Source organism: Engystomops pustulosus, chromosome 9, assembly GCF_040894005.1.
Source record: "Engystomops pustulosus chromosome 9, aEngPut4.maternal, whole genome shotgun sequence".
NCBI classification, from domain to species: Eukaryota; Metazoa; Chordata; class Amphibia; order Anura; family Leptodactylidae; genus Engystomops; species Engystomops pustulosus.
In genome coordinates, this window is record NC_092419.1 from 58743259 (window position 1) to 58763151 (window position 19893).

Here is a 19893-nt window from a genome sequence, read left to right on the forward strand (position 1 = left end):
TCTCCAATCACACTCCAGTTGCAAAGGTGGAACATTGTTGGATGACATCAGTAAAACAGGTTAACCCTTGCCTATCCAGTCAGTATCTACTGCTGCATATTACTTCTTGGTGTACTGGATGGTACAAGGGGCTTATTCGCAACCACTCCTCGGCCATGCGCATTGGCAGTGATGTTACACAAGAATTAAAATTACCTTAAAGGATCATAAGATGTAATATATTCGTCAAGGAAAAATATATATGAACATGAATAATTATTATTACAATATTATCTAATGAATACTGTGCTATAAAATATACATAAGTAGTATATTATATTGATATATAATTTACTAAGATAATAATCACAAGTACATTTAAAACACATTTTCCAGACTTTCATTCAACCCCATTGGAACCAGACATTGGGGGATATTTATCATACGCTGGCGCTCGTGCGCCAGCGTATGATAGCCCCGCCGCTGCAAATTCGCAGCCCGATTCATGATGAGGCTTCTGCCTCTTCATGTATCGGGCTGCCAGCTGCGCAGCGCTTTTCCTACGCCAGGCAGAGCCTGGCGTAAAAAAATACGCAACCGACGACTTTTCACGTATGAAAAGTCGCCGGCAGCACCGAGTGCGCAGGCGCGGGGACAGTAACGCCCCGCGCCGGCCCACTCCAGTACGGGCGTGAAGGTGGCGGATTGAGAAAAATAATCGCAAAAGCTAGCAATAAGCTAGCATTTGCGATTATTTCAGGGCCTCTGCGCCACTGGCGGTGCGCAGAGGTCCTGATAAATATCCCCATTGTGTTTCAAAAATCCGAAACATCTGCCTCGTCTTTAATAAATTACATCTTTCTGGCACAGAGGGTTCTATATGCTCTATGAGTAGTATACTGAAATCTTTACAATTTTTATCGTGGTATGTGGCTGCATGACGGGATATACTGTGCATTGTGAAACCGTTCTCAATATTAGATCTGTGTTTGTTAAAACACTCTCTTAGTAGTTGTATCGTACGGCCTATATATTGAAACTTGCAGGTACACTGTATCAAATATATAATGCAACTGCAACTGCAATTAACAAAACTCTTGATTTTTAAGGCTTCTTCCGTAGAATTTGACACAAAGTCTTTCTGTCTATGTCTAATGGACTCGCAACACTTACATCTATTGTGGCTGCAACGAAAGCTACCTATTGTTCTGTGAAAAAAGGAACACATTGCTTTTTTAGTAGGATTTGACCATAACCGACTTGGAGCCAGGATGTATTTGAGCATGCGAGATCTCCTAAACGTGAGTTGAGGGTTTTGTGGGATAATTTCTTTAAGGAATGGGTTGTGGAGGAGAACTCCCCAATGTTTTTTGATTCTGGTACTGTCACTAGAGTAGGTAGTCACAAAATTTTGTCTTTTTTCGGTCGGGTCATTCGTGTTTAATTTTTTATTGCTTTTCTTTTCGCTCACTGTCAAACAAGCTTCTTGGCTGAAGGTGCCTGCTTTAGTTTTTGCCTCTATTACAAGGTCACGAGGGTAGCCTTTTGCTTTAAACCGGTGTGTGAGGATTTCACTCTGCGTATCATAATCACTATTTTCCGTACAATTTCGTCTTATTCTTTTATATTGCCCGATTGGTATATTGGTAAGCCATTTTTAAATGGCTATTTGTGAAAGTAACTGTTGCTATCCACCTGTTTAAAAAAAGTTTTAGTTTTTATAGAGCCATCAGCAGCATTGAATACCACAACATCTAAAAATTCAGCATCATTTTCTACAATGTTACATGTGAATTCGAGTCCCCAATTGTTGTCGTTGACATCTTTCACAAAACTCAATGCATCCTCCTTACTTCCCTCCCAAATAATAAAGATGTTATCTATAAACCTTTTGTAAAGGCGACAGTTCTTAAAGGCATGGTGTGGGTGGACAATTTGTTCTCCAAACAGCCTGACATATAAATTGGCAAAGCTGGGTGCAAATTTGCTACTCATAGCCGTCCCTCTTTTATGTAAAAAATTTTTTGCAAGAAAAGAAAAATAGTTATGTTTAAGTATGAAGGGATTAGTCTCAGCAGAAAGTTAGTCTGGGTGTTGGGTATACATGGGTCTTTATTAAGAAAGTACGAGACTGCATGCCTAAATCATGTGGAATTCTGGTATATAGGGACGTTATATCCATTGTAATAAATAAAAATGATTCTTTTCATGGTTGTTGTGTCATGTGTCTGATTAGATTGGCTGTGTCCAAAAGAAAAGATTTTAGTTCTTAGCCATATTTTTGTAAGTATTAATCTGCATAATGGAATTAGACTAGAGATGAGCGAACATACTCGTCCGACACAACGTCTCCATAGCTGCCTCCAAAAGTCGTCTCCATAGCCACACGTCGTCCCCTTAGCAAATGAGCTGTGTCAGGCTACATTATCAGGTGTTTTACCGGCTGTGATTTTCTGGCGTTTTATATGGGTCACTCATTTTCACAATGCATGCAAAGCTGGATGACTGAGTGCGCGCCTTCCCCCACATGCCTCCACACATCATCCCCATAGCTGCCTCCACACGTCGTCCCCTTAGCAAACGAGCTGTGTCCAGCAAAATTTTGGGTTGTTTTAACGGCTACCACATCAAATTTGTTAACTTTGTCGCCACCCTGCTGTGTTATCCACAAAATATACCGCCAAACTTTTATCTATGAAGGACATTATTTCAGTGCTACTTGCGCATCTCTTTACGTTCCCCTCCCCCGCCATAACCAGGCCAAATACTTATAAGAACAGTGCTACATTTGATCATACACAAAAGGTTTTTAGAAATGCTGTTTGTAGCCGGAGTACACTCTGGTTATGTTGCCTGGACAATCGCTAGCATGAGGCTGCAGCCGCTACCTCCACACGTCGTCCACATAGCTGCCTCCATACATCGTCCCCTTAGCAAACGAGCTGTGTCATGCAGAATTTTCGGGTGTTTCACCAGATACGTAATGGAACTAGGCCCATGCTGGAGACCTGGAGTTTCAATCATAGCGGCGCAATATGGATGCCCCATACCGTCGCTCTTAATCATGGAACCATTTCCGAAAAAGAAAAAATAGAACCGCAATGCTATTCCATTATTCATAGATGAAGTATTCAAATGACCCCGCCTGCTTTGAAAATGATAATTTTTTCAAAGTAAACGCTTCGGGCCCCCAGGTCCATTTTGGGTGGGGAGGAGCCGAGAGGCAGGGGCTTGGACAGGCGAAAGCACGCATGGCAGCGAACAGCCATCTCCATCCCAAGATCCAACTAACATTGTTTTAACTTTAATCTACTGCTATAAACTTTTACCTCTAAAATCTATCTTTTCACTCCTCTTTTCTCACCTCCTTACGTTCACCTCGGGTGCCATAATAGCTGCCATCACATGTCGTCTGGATAGCCGCCTCCACACGTCTTTCCCTTAGTAACGAGCTGTGTCAGGCTACATTTTCGGGTGTTTTACCGGCTGTGATTTTCTGGTGTTTTAAATGGGTCACTCATTTTGACAATGGATGCAAAGCTGTATGACTGAGTGCACGCCCCCCCCCCACATGCCTCCACACGTCGTCTCCATAGCAGCCTCCAGACGCCATCTCCATAGCAGCCTCCACACGCCGTCTCCATAGCAGCCTCCACACGTTGTCTCCATAGCAGCCTCCACATGGCGTCTCAATAGCTGCCTCCAAAAGTAGTCCTCAGAGGCATCCATGCATGCTGCCTCTTCTGTTTCCTGTCCATTTCTGTGGTGTTTCCATCATTTTGTGAGGTTTCCAGGATTTTGCTCAAGCCGTGCAGAGCCTTGGTCCACTTGAAAAATTCGGAAAAAGTTTGACTCGAATAACGAGCACTTGAGCATTTTAGTGCTCGCTCATCTCTAGATTAGACATTAACGAATTAATGCCGAGATGACTGGTCTTCCTTCTGCAAATAATAAAATAGTGCCATGGCAAGTTCCTCAATTTTTAAGTAGAGATATTCCTTTTTGTTCAAAATCCCCTCACAGAGACCTTCATCCAAGAGGCAATACAGATCTTTTTTGAAACTATTGGTGGGGTTATGATCCAATTTGGAGGAAAATTCTACATCAGCTAGAATTCGTAGTGCCTCAGTGATGTAGTCATTTCAATTCAGGATAACAATCACCCCCCTTTATCCGCTGAATTTATGACCAAATCTTCCTTTGATGCTAGACCTTTGAGTACCATTCTTTCTTTATATGTCAAATTATTTTTTGTATTCACGCTCTTTTTTGTGTATATAAATTTTGGAAGTCAGTCGAGACTAAGATGTAAAATGTATCAAGGAAATTGCCTTTGTGGTGGGTCGGATAAAAGAGGGATTTAGGTTTTAAGTTGGTATGTACAGCCACTATTGTCTCTTTATCAGGAATATCCATGTTTACCGAATCAAACATCCCCATAATGGTAACCTCCACCTGAGTCCTTGAACTTGTAGAGGTGATAATATTAAAATGCCCTTTAAGGGTAAGATTACGTATAAATGTTTTCAAATCTACAAATAGCTCAAACTCATTAGCTTTAGAGGTTGGACAGTAGGACAACCCCTTTTTAAGGATTCTAGTTTCTAGTGAGGATGGGATGGGAAGAGAGGTAAAATATTTTTACCACATTAGCAGCAACCTCTGAGAGCAGAGGTTGCTGCTTTCTCTTGGGTGGCATCCACTGACGTATCTTAGAATGGTATTATCTGGTTTTCTTGTTCCTCGGAGTTTCGATTAGTGATGGAGTGCCTATATCTTGCTCTATTCCTGCCCCCTTCCCCTCATCCCTCTCCTGTGTGTATTTTTCTTTTTAATCCCAGTGGTGCTGCTGGGTGTATTGGTATAAGAAGTGTAATGGGAGCACAGGCAAGGTCAGACAGGTGCTGGTAGTGGGAGATTCGATTATTAGGGGAACACACAGGGCAATCTGTCACAAAGACCGTGCATACCAAACAGTGTGTTGTTTGCCGGGTGCTCGGGTTCGGCATGTTGCGGATGGGTTGACAGATTACTGGGAGGGGCTGGTGAGGAACAAGCGGCCATGGTCCACATTGGCACTAATGACAAAGTAAGAGGTAGGTGGAAGGTCCTTAAAAATTATTTCAGGGATTTAGGCCATAAGCTCAGGGCAAGGACCTCAAAGGTAATTTTCTCCGAAATACTACCTGTACCACGTGCCACACCAGAAAGGCAGCGGGAGATCAGGGAGGTAAATAAGTGGCTCAAAAGTTGGTGTAGAAAGGAGGGCTTTGGGTTCATGGAGAACTGGCCTAACTTTTCTGTTGGTTACAGGCTCTACAGTAGGGATGGGCTTCACCTCAATGGGGAGAGAGCAGGAAGGTATTTGGGGGGAAAAATGGCTAGAAGGTTGGAGGAGTGTTTAAACTAGAGACCTGGGGGGAGGGCCACTACACTTGTGCAGGGCAAATAGACAGTGTAGATAGAGAGCTGGGAAGAGTCATAGTCCATGGGGGAGGAGGGGGCTGGAATGCGATCGGGGAATAAGAACCAAAGTTATAGGGATAGGGAAAACCATATAAAGTGCATGTACACAAATGCCAGAAGCCTCACAAACAAAATGGAGGAACTGGAACTCTTGATGTTGGAGAGGAAATATGATATAGTGGGTATCAGCGAGACATGGCTGTACAGTAGCTGTGACTGGGCTTTTACTGTTAGATGGTTATAGTCTTTTAGAAAGGATTGTTTGAATAAAAAAGGAGGAGGGGTTTGTTTATATGTGAATTTTTGCCTCAAGCCTGTCCTACGAGGTGACATCGGTGACGCAAACGCAAATGTGGATTCCCTATGGGTGGAGATAAGGGGAAAAAGAATAATAAAAATATTACTAAGGGTTTGTTATAAGGCTCTAAATATAATGGAGGCAGCAGAGGAAATGCTGATAAGTAAAATGGATGCGGCTTCAAAGCATGGTGAAGTACTTATCATGGGGGACTTCAATTACCCAGATATTAACTGGGGGGCAGAAACCTCCAGGTCCTTCAAAGGTAGCAAGTTCTTGTCAACAACAAAAGACAATTACCTGTCGCAACTAGTCCTGGAGCCAACAAGAGGGGGGGGCACTGCTGGACCTTATCCTTACCAACAGACCTGATAGCGTATCAAAACTACAGGTTGGGGGGAACCTTAGTAATAGTGATTATAATATCATTGATTTTGGATTACGCTTTACTAAGAGCGTTAGGGAAGGGGCAACCAACACTCTAAACTTCAGGAGGGCAAATTTTCAGCAACTAAGTGAAGACCTTAAAGGCATAGACTGGGACAATGTTCTCAAGGACGAAAACCTTTTTCTCATATATTATAAAAAAAAGTCCTGTGAGAAACACATACCTTATGTGAAAAAGAGTAAGAGGAACAAGAAAAAGCCGATGTGGCTAACTAGTCTTGTAAGGAAAGCAATAAGCGAGAAGCATACGACGTTTAAGGTGCTAAAACATGAAGGTAGCGATGAGGCATTACAGGATTATAAAGAGAAAAATAAATCCTGTAAAAAGCAGATAAAGGCTGCAAAAATAGAGACTGAGAGAAATATTGCCAGGGAGAGCAAAAATAATCCCAAATTATTTTTCAAGTATATAAATGATAAGAAACTACAAACTGAGAGTGTGGGCCCCCTTAGGAATAACATGGGTGTCATGGTGGAAGGAGATGAGGAAAGGGCCAATCTACTGAATGTCGCCTTCTCAACTGTCTTCACCCAGGAAAATTCCCTGGTGGAAGACACAATGAGGAATAATGTAAATTCTCTTTGGAATGTCAACAGTTTAACTCAGGAAGAGGTACGGCGTCGCCTAACAACCACTAAGATAGATAAATCACTGAGGCCAGATGGCATACACCCCCGGGTTCTGCATAAACTATGTACCGTGATATACAGACAGTTATTTTTAATATTTGAAGATTCACTGAGGACTGGTTATGTTCCACAGGAATGGCGCATAGCAAATGTGGTACCAATATACAAAAAAGGATCAAACAGCAATCCTGGAAACTACAGACCTGTGAGTCTATCTTCTGTGGTGGGGAAAATATTTGAGGGGTTTGTTAGAGATGCTATCCTGGAGTATTTCACTGTGCATAACTTTATAACCCAGCATCAGCATGGGTTTATGAGAGATCGGTCAGACTAATCTGATTAGTTTCTACGAGGAGGTAAGTTCAAGAGTGGATCTGGAGGGCGCTGTGGATCTTGTATATCTGGACTTTTCAAAGGCATTTGACACTGTGCCGCATAAAATATTGCTATATAAAATAACACTGCTGGGAATAGGGGAAAATCTGTGTATTTTGGTAAGTAATTGGCTTAGTAATAGAAAACAGAGGGTCGTCATTAATGGCACATTCTCAGATTGGGTTGACATTACCAGTGGAGTGCCACAGGTCTCAGTATTGGGGCCACTTCTTTTTAATATTTTTATTAATGACCTTGTAGTGAGTTTACACAGTCAAGTTTCAATATTTGCAGATGATACTAAGCTGTGTAAAGTAATAAATACTGAGGTCGATAGTTTAGCATTACAGAGGGATTTGTGGAAACTTGAGGAGTGGGCAGAGAAATGGTTTGATGAGGTTTAATGTAGATAAATGTAAAGTTATGCACTGGGGCCATGGAAACAAAAAGTATAATTATGTTCTAAACAGTCAATTACTTGGTAAAACTGGAGCTGAAAAGGACTTGGGGGTATTGGTGGATGGTAAACTTAATTTTAGTGACCAGAGCCAGGCTGCTGCTGCTAAAGCAAATAAAATTATTGGATGTATCAAGAGAGGATATTCTCATGATAAAGACTTAGTTTTGCCCTTATACAAATCCCTGGTCAGACCACACATGGAATATTGTGTACAGTTTTGGGCACCAGTGTATAAAAAGGATATAGTAGAGCTGGAACGGGTGCAGAGGAGAGCAACCAAGATTATTAGGGGAATGTGGATATTACAATACAATGACAGATTACAAAACTTGGGATTATTCAGTTTAGAAAAAAGACGACTGAGGGGAGACCTCATTACAATGTACAAATACCTGATCTTTACAAAGGTCTTTTTATACCTAGGCTTGTGACCAGGACAAGGGGGCATTCTCTACGCCTAATGGAGAGGCGATTCTACCATCAACATAGACAAAGTGTCACTGGCACCCCCGCGATCCATACCACGGATCGCGGGTGCACCCGTGCCTCCGTTGTAGGCATCCCCGCGATCCATATCGCGGATCGCGGGTGCACCCGTGCCTCCCTCCGCTGCCCCGGTCCTGCTCCGGTGCACTCACCTCTCCTGGCTCCCGCTCCCGTCCGGACTAGGTCTCGCGCTCGGCCCCGCTCCCTAGGGCACTGTCTCAAGATTTAAAGGGCCAGCGCACAGGTGATTAGTATTGGTCATTTCCTGTTTTGTATATAACCCTTTGTTTCCCATCATTCCCTGCCGGATCTTTGTGCCTCTTAGCCTTAGAGAAAGCTTCCTAGCGAGTATTGCTGTGTTCCTGCGTATTCCTGTATTCCTGCGTATTCCTGTATTCCTGCGTTCCCATGTATTCCTGTGTGTTCCCGTTCCTGAGTCCTGTGTTGCCGTGTTACCTGTGTTCCTCACTGTTGCTGTGTGCCTGTGTTCCCGTTCCCACCTGCCTGGACCTCCTGTTGCTGACCCCGGACTTGAACCTGACGTTGCATCTCTGCCGCCTGCCCTGACCCTGTGCCTGGACCCAACTTCGAGTTTGTCATCCGCTAAGGTACCTCGACCTCGGCTGCCACCGTGGGCTAGTCACACCTGGGAACGACCTAGTGGCCGCTAGGCTCCGGTTCCGGGTGTTGGCTAGTTACATCTCCCGCGGTGGTCCAGAGGATCCACTGATCCTAACACAAAGGTTCTTTACTGTAAGAGCATTGAGACTATGGAACTCTCTGCCGCAGGAGGTTGTTATGGCGGACTCTATGTACATGCTCAAGAGAGGCCTGGATGCCTTTCTGGAGAGAAAAAATATCACGGGTTATGGGGATAAAACATTTGTTTAATTCTTAAAGGTTGCAAGCTCGATGATAATTATCTATTTTTTATTTTACAGGCAAATCTTATGTCCCTTATCATTTACTTACTCCTTGGCAGCAGTAAAATCTCGGTTACACGCATGCGCTAGCTATATTAAGAAGTTCATCTATTCATGGCGCGTGCGGGGCAACAGGAACTTGCGTGCATGCGTGATGCACACTTGGAGACGGCCGGCATGCCATGATTTTAGTGCACATGCGATCCCAGTTACAGACGGAGCAACATTTTTAAAGCGCACCATGTTTGCCGTTCAGCACCAGAAGTCAGCGCCAGGCAACACCGGACGGAAGAGAGGTATATAAACAGCAGGAGCGTAACTTGAGGGTGCGATTGCAACCAGGCCCTGGAGGCTTAGGGGCCCACAAGGTGTCACTTTCCCATATGAGAAGACTAGTACTATAAAACATACATTATAGTCGGGGGGCCTGCCACAGACTTTGCACTGGGGCCCTTCAGCTTCAAATTACGCCACTGATAAACGGGCACACCACATTGTGACATCACCCCTGAGGAAGCTACTTTCAGGGAGCGATACGCGTGGGGAGTTTTCCCCAGATCCCCGGCCATTGGCCTTGATCACAGGTAATAGATGCATTTTATTGCTGACTGACCCATTTTTGATCGGCTTGTAATTTGGGCTCACACAAAGAAACATTGCTATGATATTTGAAGATTGCTTTCTGATAGAATTTTTTTGTACCTTGACGCCCCATGTCTATAGCCTGCTAATGTCACATTATTGACTTTTGTCATATTGGAGAGTGGCCTGAAGAGAGAGCTGGAGTACCAGGTCAGCTGGCATTATCATGTGCTGAGCATAGTCATTGGTGACGTTGTCTCACATTTTTAAATGTTTTCATTGTGTTTTTGTCTTGTGGTGTAATTTCATTAATAAAATATTTCATATTATTTTTTGGACATTTTTGCATGCTTCTGCTTCTTTTGTAATGGCATGGCATGGATATCACACTCTTACCTTGAATACTGGTGGTCCACTTTCTTAGTCTCAGTGCGTCCTCAGTGTCTAGGAAGTCATTCGCACCTAGGGTTCCTAGGAGGAGCATCTTTCAGTTCTGCTCAGCTTTGAAACCAGTGTTCCTGTTCCAGTCTCGGCCTTCCTGGACTACGGTTCTGCAGGGAATTTCGGGGGATGCTGCTCTGGTCTTCCGGCATCATTTCCCCTGTGGTTCGTCTGGAGAAGCCCCTGGTCATCTCGTCAGTCAGTGGGTAGATCCTCTGTGACCCAGTCCAGTATCCCACTGAACCACTAAGCCTGCAAGTTGGTGCCTTGCATAAAGAGAAAATGTTTTTCTATGTGCTTCCCCGATCCACATCCTCCATTCTATTGGGACTTCTGTGGTTACAGCAACACGCTCCTGTTCTCAATTGGCAGACTGGGGAGGTTCTTCCCTGGGGTCCTGAGTGCCAGTCTTGCTGCCTCCTGGTTCTCAGACCAGTGTTTTCCAGGTCTTCTTCTGAGTCTTCCAAGCCGTTGGTGGGTCTTCCTGCTGTTTACATGGACCTTGTTGATGTCTTCTCAGAGAAACAAGCCAAGACACTGCCTCCGCACCATCTCTACCACTGCACATCTCCTTTACAAGGTCGGGTATACCCACTCTCCATGCCCGAGACTGCAGCTATGTCGGCCTATATCAAAGAGAATCTGCAGAAGGGATTCATCTGCAAATCCTCTTCTCCTACCTGTGCTGGATTCTTCTTCGTGGCCAAGAAGGATGGCTCCCTCTGTCCCGGTATCGACTACCATGGCCTCAATAATATCACGGTGAAAAAACACTACCCACTACCCCTGATCACAGAACTTTTTGACCGTTGACGTGGTGCCAAGGTTTTCTCCAAGCTGGATCTGTGGGGGGCATATAACCTCATTTGCACAGGTGAGTAGAAATGAGTGGAAACCCGCCTTCAATACTCGTGAGGGGCACTTCGAATACCTGGTCATGCCCATTGGACTGTGCAATGTGCCTGCAGTTTTTCAAGAATTTGTCAATGACATTTTCAGAGACTTGCTCTATACCTGTGTCTTAGTCTACTGAGACAGCATCTTGGTGTTTTCTTCTGACCTGGAGTCTCATCAAGTCCATGTACAAGAAGTTCTCAGGCAACTAAGGGCCAATTGTCTCTATGCCTAACTGGAGTGGCTCAATGTGCCAGTTCCATCAGAAGAGACTTTCATCTCCGGTGAGGGCCTACAAATGGATGCAACCAAGTCATTTGCGGTACTTCAGTGGCCTTGCCCAGTAGGACTTCATGCCATATAGAGATTCCTGGGTTTCGTCAATTACTACCGGCAGTTTATACCAGCATTTCTCCTCTCTTCTGTCTCCCATTGTGGAGTTATCAAAAAAGTATGCTGATACTGATGCTGATACTAATGCGGAAGAAGCATTTTCCAAGCTTAAATCTGCCTTTGCTTCTGCCTGACACTGAGAAACCATTCCAACTTTAGGTGGATGCTTCCTTTGTAGGTGCTGGAGCTGTTCTCACCCAGAAAAGGCCCAAAGGCCAAACACTTGTGGGTTTTGGCCACCACCGCGGGCATAGTCACGCCTGTGGAGCGACCTATAGGTACCCTGCCGCAGCAATTCCATCCCACTTTGCGGCGGGCTCTGGTGAACCACTTAGACTCCACTCCCAGATGTCTGCTTACTCCATTTATATGATCTCTGTATTCTATACCTACATCATTCTGCATCCAAATCTCCATGTTCTTTATCTATATCATCTCTATATACATATGATCTATACATTTCATCTATATCTTGATAAGCTGTGCCTAAATTCTATTGTTCTGTATCCATATATTTCGTATTCATATCGCTATGTATTATAACTGTATATTCATGTTCTGAATCTATATCATCTTAAAGTTCTTTCATAATTATATCCATAACCTTTTTGTGTACTGTATATTTATCTTCATGTTGTATATCCATATTTTAATTGTGAGGATCTGAGGTAGTGGATCCACTGTACCAAAGCGAGCGATGGAGTAAGCCGACACCTGGGACCGAAGTCTAAGTGGCAGCTGGTCTTCACCAGAGCACGCCGCAGAGCGGGACAGAGCGGGAGCGGGACAGGAACACAGGACGGCTGGAGACACAGGAACACTGAGTGGCTTTCTCTCCATGGGAATAGCTTGAAGATTCAGCAAAGGTCACAGAAAGGGGCAGGAACTTATGGCAGGCCAGCGCCAATTATCGTCACTCTGGCCCTTTAAATCTTTGTGAGCCGCGGCTTTGCGAGCCGTGGGAGTTAGAGAGACCGCCGCTGGAGCCAGGGGAGGCAAGTTCTGCCGGGCTCCGGGGGCACACGCAGGGACACCGGTGCGTCCACGAAATATATCAGAAGTGTCTGAGAGCAGAACTCCTCTAGTTGTTCATGGCAAGCAATCAAAGGTCAAGTTTCATTTTCCCACAGCAGTTTTAAAATTACAGCTGATCTATGAATGGTTTCCATAGGCAACTGGAACAGTTTTACTTCAGACATTTCTAATAAATCCCCCCCCCCCATTTCTGTATCTCTACCTATCTTACCTCACACATAAGTTGTCTTATACTCATTACATGTGGAATCAAAGCTCAGAGCTCATATTAATCCCTTATCGCCAAAGCTAGTTTTCAGCTTAATGACCAGACTCAATTTTTAGAATCTGACATCTGTCACGATAATTGGTTATAACAGGAATTAAAACTACCCAAAAAGCTTGATGATTAATATTTCTGGAATGTCTGCTTTATGTTGAGACTTCTAGGATGTTATGAGGCTTAAAACTTTAGATGCAATTTTTCAAATTTTCGTTAAAATTGCCAAAACTTACATTTTGAGGAACACCTCAGCTTTCAAGTGACTTTGAAAGGCCTACATAATAGTAAAAACCCCATAAATTACTCCACTATAGCAGCTACACCCCTCAACGTATGTAAAACAACTTCTATTAAGTCGATTAACCATTTAAATGTTTTACATGGTTTAGAACAATATGGACCTGCGATTTAGAAACTTTTTGAATTGTTCTGGAAAATACATTTATGTAGGCCAAAACTGACTCTTTCATAATGTTGCTCTGCAAAGTTTGTACCGATATCCCATATGTGGTGGTAATTGCTGTATGGGCACACAGCTGGGCATATAGAGAAAGCAGCACCATTCAGAGCAGATATGTTTGGTCACATTGTGCAGGCTATAAAATGTTTATTTTTTTGGTAATGCGAGGACTTAGTTTATAAATGAGATTTTATTAACTATTTCAAGGGGGACACAAACAAAATCATCAATTTGTATTTAGGATTTTTAGCACTTTTTTCCCAATTCATCATAACATAAAAATAATATTTTATCTTAATTCTCTGGTTCACTGCGATTATGGTGATAACTCATTTTTCTTATGTTTGCTCAATTTTAATATTTCCCAATAAAATGTAAAAAAATCCTGTGTTGACCCATAAAATTTAAAACATGCCTCTCTACACTATTATTAATATCGCAATAGTCACTCCATGAGACAACATATATTACATTACAAAAGACTGACACAAATAATGCATAATGTTCATTTAAAATATACTATATGTTACAAAAAAGGTACTTTTTCCACTTTTTAAAATTTAACCCCAAATAAAAAAGTCTTTAAACTTTTGTTCAGTTTTAATTAAACTTAATTAAAAAAAAGTGACAAAAAATTTTAAGGAAGCAAGCACAAAAAGAAAAGAAGTTATGGCCCGTAAACAGCTACATATGAAATTTGCTGATAAATGTCCTGCTCATTAAAGCCTTTTCATGCCTCACCATTAAGGGAGGCAAATCTGTTGAAATACCTGAATGTGTTGTGATTGTTTATGTTGAGGCAGCTCCACTCTGAACACAATTACACCAGATCTACAATGTACAACAAGTACATATTGCAGAACAAGAATATTTAGTTATAGAACATTGAGCTAAGCAGGTAAAATATAGATACATAAAGTAATATAGACATGATATAGAGAAACAACATGGAGATAGCAGAGAAAGAGAATGTTAAAGAGGATCTGTCACCCCCCCCCCAAAAGACCCCCACCAAATATGTCCCCCATAATCCTCCCCAGCCCCTTTCTAGCAATGACATTTTTTTTTTAAAATTTAGGTTTGGAAAGTTCGTTTTATTCGGTCCGACCTTTTACCAAATAAGAGGTCGGATCCTCGTATTGTATCCTGTCCCCTGGCAGTTGGCCGTGCGGTGCTTATTCACAGCGCCGGCCAAATGTTATATATAATCGTCCGGCGCTGTGAATAAGCATGGCGCGGCTGCATTGAAGAGAGCTGGCAGCAATTGTGCCATACATGTGCTGCTGCCGGCTATTCTTACAGGTTTCCGCTGACAGGGGCGTGGAGGGGGTGTGTTGGCGGCCCCTCATTAATATGGTCGACTGCCAGGGGATAGGATACGAGGATCCGACCTCTTATTTGGTAAGAGGTCGGATCGATTAAAACTAACTTTGCCAACCTAATTTTTTTCTAAAAAATGTCATAGCTACAAAGGCGCTGGAGGAGGATTATGGGGGACATATTTGGTGGGGGTCTTTTTGGGGGGCGGACAGGTCCTCTTTAAGATACACAAAATACACAGAGTATGGAGATAATACAAATAAATAACAATGAGATGATACAGTGTCAGAATGTAGAGATGATATAAATGCATAACAAAGATATTGATAATAATGAAGCAGAAAATATAGAAGGGGAACATGAAGCCTCACAAAATGTCATATTTTCTCTGAAACTTAAAACGTTAGTCAGTCAAAAGCAAATTGGCCAGGAAAGAAGGAGCTTCCTATTCTTAGATCTGAGGAGCAGAGTGACAGAACTGACCTATAAGATAAAGCTATGGTCTATCTATGTGCAGCAACATCTGACAGGCAGCCAGTCCAAATAGGATGTATATATATGGGATGTTTAGCTACACTATGCTCATAATATACAATGTAGGTATACGCTCTCTATGTATATTCATTATAGTGAAGATGCAGCATGGTATAGAGCACATCCAGCCACAACATTACAGTACAGTACACTACACTACAGTACACTACAGTATAGTCACTGTATTCAAGTATATGAAATACAGGTGTAACTATTGTATGTAATCCATTCGGTCTCCAGCCGGTGGCACTGTGCAGACCCGGCGGTATATTAATGTCCAGTGTCTGTGACTCTCTGCATACATTAGATACAGTATGCGCCAGCCTGTGTCATCACTCACCTGGTAACAGCACAGCAGCACTATGTGTCAGTAGAGTGGATTATGTTACTGAAATCACAAGGTTTATTGGAGCGTTTCCGAGATAAAAAAAACTCTTAATTCACTTGTCCCTTCCTTTGAAGACTGTGTGTCGTGCCAGCCCCATATAAATCACAGTGGGGGAGGGGGAGTGGGAGATGGCTGTGAATATTCAGTTTCCGTGGTAGAAACATGAAGCTGTGCTGCTCGTCTATAGACAGTAGCCTGCGCAGGTGTAATGCTGGAAGCTGCATGCAGCAGTGGTGTGAACTGAGCCTGACACTGCCTTCTGTGCCAATCACCTGCCAGACATCGTAGCATAGGAGCCGCTCAGCACCTTGGACAGCTCAGCACCTAGGGCAGTGCTCCCCTGCACCATACTGCCCTCCCCTTCTCATTGGTCTCCAGAACACAAGTCCTCCCGTCTCCGAAAGGGGGGCTTGCAAGAATGGAGGACAGGTTTAGCTAGCAAAGGGTTAAAACTGTCACATATGACGTCAGAATTCCAATGTGCCGAGAGATTTTTCTCTCCCTCCTTCTCTATTTTTCCAGCCTCCCTCCTTCACTCCCTTGGTGTTCTGTGTGCACCCTCCTTCTATCACTTCCCCCTCTCTTCTACTGCTCCCTTCCTCCTTCACCCCTCCCTCTACCCAATGTGCAGTAGTCAGATCCTGCTGCAGCAGATATAATGGAGCATCCCTCCTCCTCCTTGTGCTGAAGCTTACCCTTTCCCCCACTCCTTTATTTTTTCCCATTTCTGTTTCATTTCATCCCCCTCCTGTACAGAAGAAGCGATAGAGGAGGGGGTGAGAGAGGGGTAAACAGAGACCCCCTCAAGTCTAGTAACAACCATAAAGGGGGTGCAAGGTAGAAAAGGGGAGATCCCAATTTGCTACCTAGATCACTCTCCCTCCCCCATCACCCTGGAACAAAATGCAGATGATGGAATAGGCAAGAAAAAGGAGGAAACAGAGGCTGAAGAAAGGCACAATCCACACCAACCATCTTCTGGATGCGAATTCTGGATTCTCATGTTTTTTCTGCTTCAAGGAAGAAAGAGGATTAACCTCGACAATTGCTCTCATCTTATTCTCTTCCACTTTCTTGCAAGATTTGGATTGGATACATACACACCTTTTTTAATAAAGGAAGGAATCATCTTATTTTTTTTTTTTATTTGGCTTTTTCACAGATTTTTATTGAGGGGGTCACAGGAAATTTAAACTCCCCCCCCCCACCCCCATCCCTTTCCCCTCTCCATCCAAAACCCCTCTTCACTCAATGGTCCAGGTGGAAATGTTGAGTTTGGGGAGAGAGAGCTGGATTGGAGCAATTCTCTCAGCTTTGGCTACCCTCCTGCTAGTCTGTTCTGCACAAAGGTAAGACCATCGGGGTAGGCGGGAGGGGTGCAGAAAAGGAAGGAAAACCATATATTAATAAGGAGTAGCTAGACAGGCTATTTGTAGAAAGCATCTAAAAATAAATGGATAAAGGTGCCTTACAAATAGAGGCTTGAAAAGGGGCAAAGGTGGAAGTATTGTAGGTACGTGAGAAGACTAAGAGTTATGGGGGATGGTTAATACAGAAGGAAATGCTATCCAGAGCATCATTTGGGTAAAGGGAACAATGGCATTGTACTGAAGACATTCCAGTGGATACTACATATGAAAACTGAATATTGTTAAACATTTATTTCCATGTGAAAAAAAGGAAATTAAAGGAATTATTAGTACAGTCTATTGGGAAAATGGGGAATAACTCGAGAAAATGGTTGCTAGTGTGATAGAGATGACTGTTTTGTTACCAGATGCACATACAGGTTCATAAAATATTCCTTCAGGCTACTAGGCATATATATTTACTATCCATATAAATAGAGGGTGACTTGTAACAAATGTTTTGATAGAAATGTTATGGACTCTCTTGTGCATTGAAGTTTATACAAAGGTGGACAAAGCCATTAGAAGCTTATATACTGGTTTAGCAATGGCACTGTAAGGGGAGGAGCCAGGTAGACCTGAGGGAAACGGGGCCTTGTTGTAGATATATCATTCCTTCAGATTAGCTCAATCATAAAATTGTAAACCTTTGTTGATACTTATGTACATATGTATTGTATAAAGTACTTGTATACTCCTGATGACCTAGCGGTTGTGATTAAAATGTAAATAACACAGTAACATGATGGCCTTATCGCTGTGAGTGCTAGGGGGTCTCTGTAATTTATATCAAACATGTACACTGTTTTATGTGATATTTTGTAATCTGATACACAGTATAACATTTGCTGATGCTTTTAATGTTTCTTGTACACTAAACATAAATATGTTAGGACATACAAGACAGCTAATTATGAAATGTTTAGTTCAATTTTCTTCTGCCACAAATACTTCTTACTAACAGTAATGCACATACATGGGATTTTTTCTCTGTTATACAATCATTCAGTCAGTAAACATATGTTCTCCCTACGGCCTTCTTAATTTAAAAAATGTTACATTCAATTGGTTACCAGAAAGGGAGCACTAATATCTTTTTATTACTCATTTTACAAAAGACTGTTATGACCCAGCTGGACACAACCACAATGGCTCTGCAGCACATTTGTCTCACACAGGACCAGTAAGATGCACTTTTTTTAATGCGAAAAATGAGGTTTCAAAATATTCAGGATAGATACTTTATTGATTTCATGGGGTCGCTGTTATTTGGCCATTTGGTATTATATCAGGGTATTCTTGTCATTTACTAGGGAAAATTAACTAATGGGTTTTAGATACTTTTGTATCCTTTGGGGACAGGGCTTGGGAGAAAATCGTATGTCCTTCAATGCAACTAAATCCAACTAAATAATAAAACAATCCTCCAGATATACACTCACCGGCCACTTTATTAGGTACACCATGCTAGTAACGGGTTGGACCCCCTTTTGCCTTCAGAACTGCCTCAATTCTTCGTGGCATAGATTCAACAAGGTGCTGGAAGCATTCCTCAGAGATTTTGGTCCATATTGACATGATGGCATCACACAGTTGCCGCAGATTTGTCGGCTGCACATCCATGATGCGAATCTCCCGTTCCACCACATCCCAAAGATGCTCTATTGGATTGAGATCTGGTGACTGTGGATGCCATTTGAGTACAGTGAAGTCATTGTCATGTTCAAGAAACCAGTCTGAGATGATTCCAGCTTTATGACATGGCGCATTATCCTGCTGAAAGTAGCCATCAGATGTTGGGTACATTGTGGTCAAAAAGGGATGGACATGGTCAGCAACAATACTCAGGTAGGCTGTGGCATTGCAACGATGCTCAATTGGTACCAAGGGGCCCAAAGAGTGCCAAGAAAATATTTCCCACACCATGACACCACCACCACCAGCCTGAACCGTTGATACAAGGCAGGATGGATCCATGCTTTCATGTTGTTGACGTCAAATTCTGACCCTACCATCCGAATGTCGCAGCAGAAATTGAGACTCATCAGACCAGGCAACGTTTTTCCAATCTTCTACTGTCCAATTTCGATGAGCTTGTGCAAATTGTAGCCTCAATTTCCTGTTCTTAGCTGAAAGGAGTGGCACCCGGTGTGGTCTTCTGCTGCTGTAGCCCATTTGCCTCAAAGTTCGACGTACTGTGCGTTTAGAGATGCTTTTCTGCCTACCTTGGTTGTAACGGGTGGCGATTTGAGTCACTGTTGCCTTTCTATCAGCTCGAACCAGTCTGCCCATTCTCCTCTGACCTCTGGCATCAACAAGGCATTTCCTCCCACAGAACTGCCGCTCAATGGATGTTTTTTCTTTTTCGGACCATTCTCTGTAAACCCTAGAGATGGTTGTGCGTGAAAATCCCAGTAGATCAGCAGTTTCTAAAATACTCAGACCAGCCCTTCTGGCACCAACAACCATGCTACGTTCAAAGGCACTCAAATCACCTTTCTTCCCCATACTGATGCTCGATTTGAACTGCAGGAGATTGTCTTGACCATGTCTACATGCCTAAATGCACTGAGTTGCCGCCATGTGATTGGCTGATTAGAAATTATGTGTTAACGAGCAGTTGGACAGGTGTACCTAATAAAGTGGCCGGTGAGTGTATTATTTGACTTTAGGTACTTTGATAATTTTGGGCTGTTAAAGACTGTTTTGACTACTTATTAGAAAGCATTTGTAAATCTGCCACAGTATATATTTTTTAGTAGGGTACAATATCAAATGTATGTCCACACGGATATGGCTCTAGAGCATTTTGGCAAATAAATAATATGTAACAATAACAAAATAAGTATGGTAGGCCTCATATATTTTCCTGTGTAAGATCACTAGAAGAAAGTTAATACTAATTCTGACACAGGACAAAGAGTTGTAAACTTGTGATCACTGACAATCAGCAAAAGACAATTACAGTAAAGTGTGTATGGGTGAGTATAGTTTTTAGGGGCAACCTGACTAAACATATTTGAGATCAATATGGAGGCCACTGGAGGCGGAATAGTAAATAGGGTCAGTTAGGGGTATTTGGTTTAAACCATATGGGTAAAAGAGATCAAA

General features: G+C 42.8%; 1 protein-coding gene and 1 long non-coding RNA gene across 2 annotated transcripts in view; one reads left to right on the plus strand and one right to left on the minus strand.

The window, feature by feature from the left end:
- Positions 1–15974, minus strand: part of LOC140076604 (uncharacterized) — a 38697-nt gene extending 22723 nt beyond the window's left edge. Inside the window, exon 1 of the long non-coding RNA XR_011849624.1 lies at positions 15326–15974. This is a non-coding gene — a long non-coding RNA (uncharacterized lncRNA). The remainder of the gene's footprint in view (positions 1–15325) is intronic.
- Positions 15840–19893, plus strand: part of LOC140076600 (gamma-aminobutyric acid receptor subunit beta-4) — a 298936-nt gene continuing 294882 nt past the window's right edge. Inside the window, exon 1 of the mRNA XM_072123197.1 lies at positions 15840–16722. Within this exon, the coding sequence (XP_071979298.1) occupies positions 16625–16722 (98 nt within the window). The 5' untranslated portion in view covers positions 15840–16624. The remainder of the gene's footprint in view (positions 16723–19893) is intronic.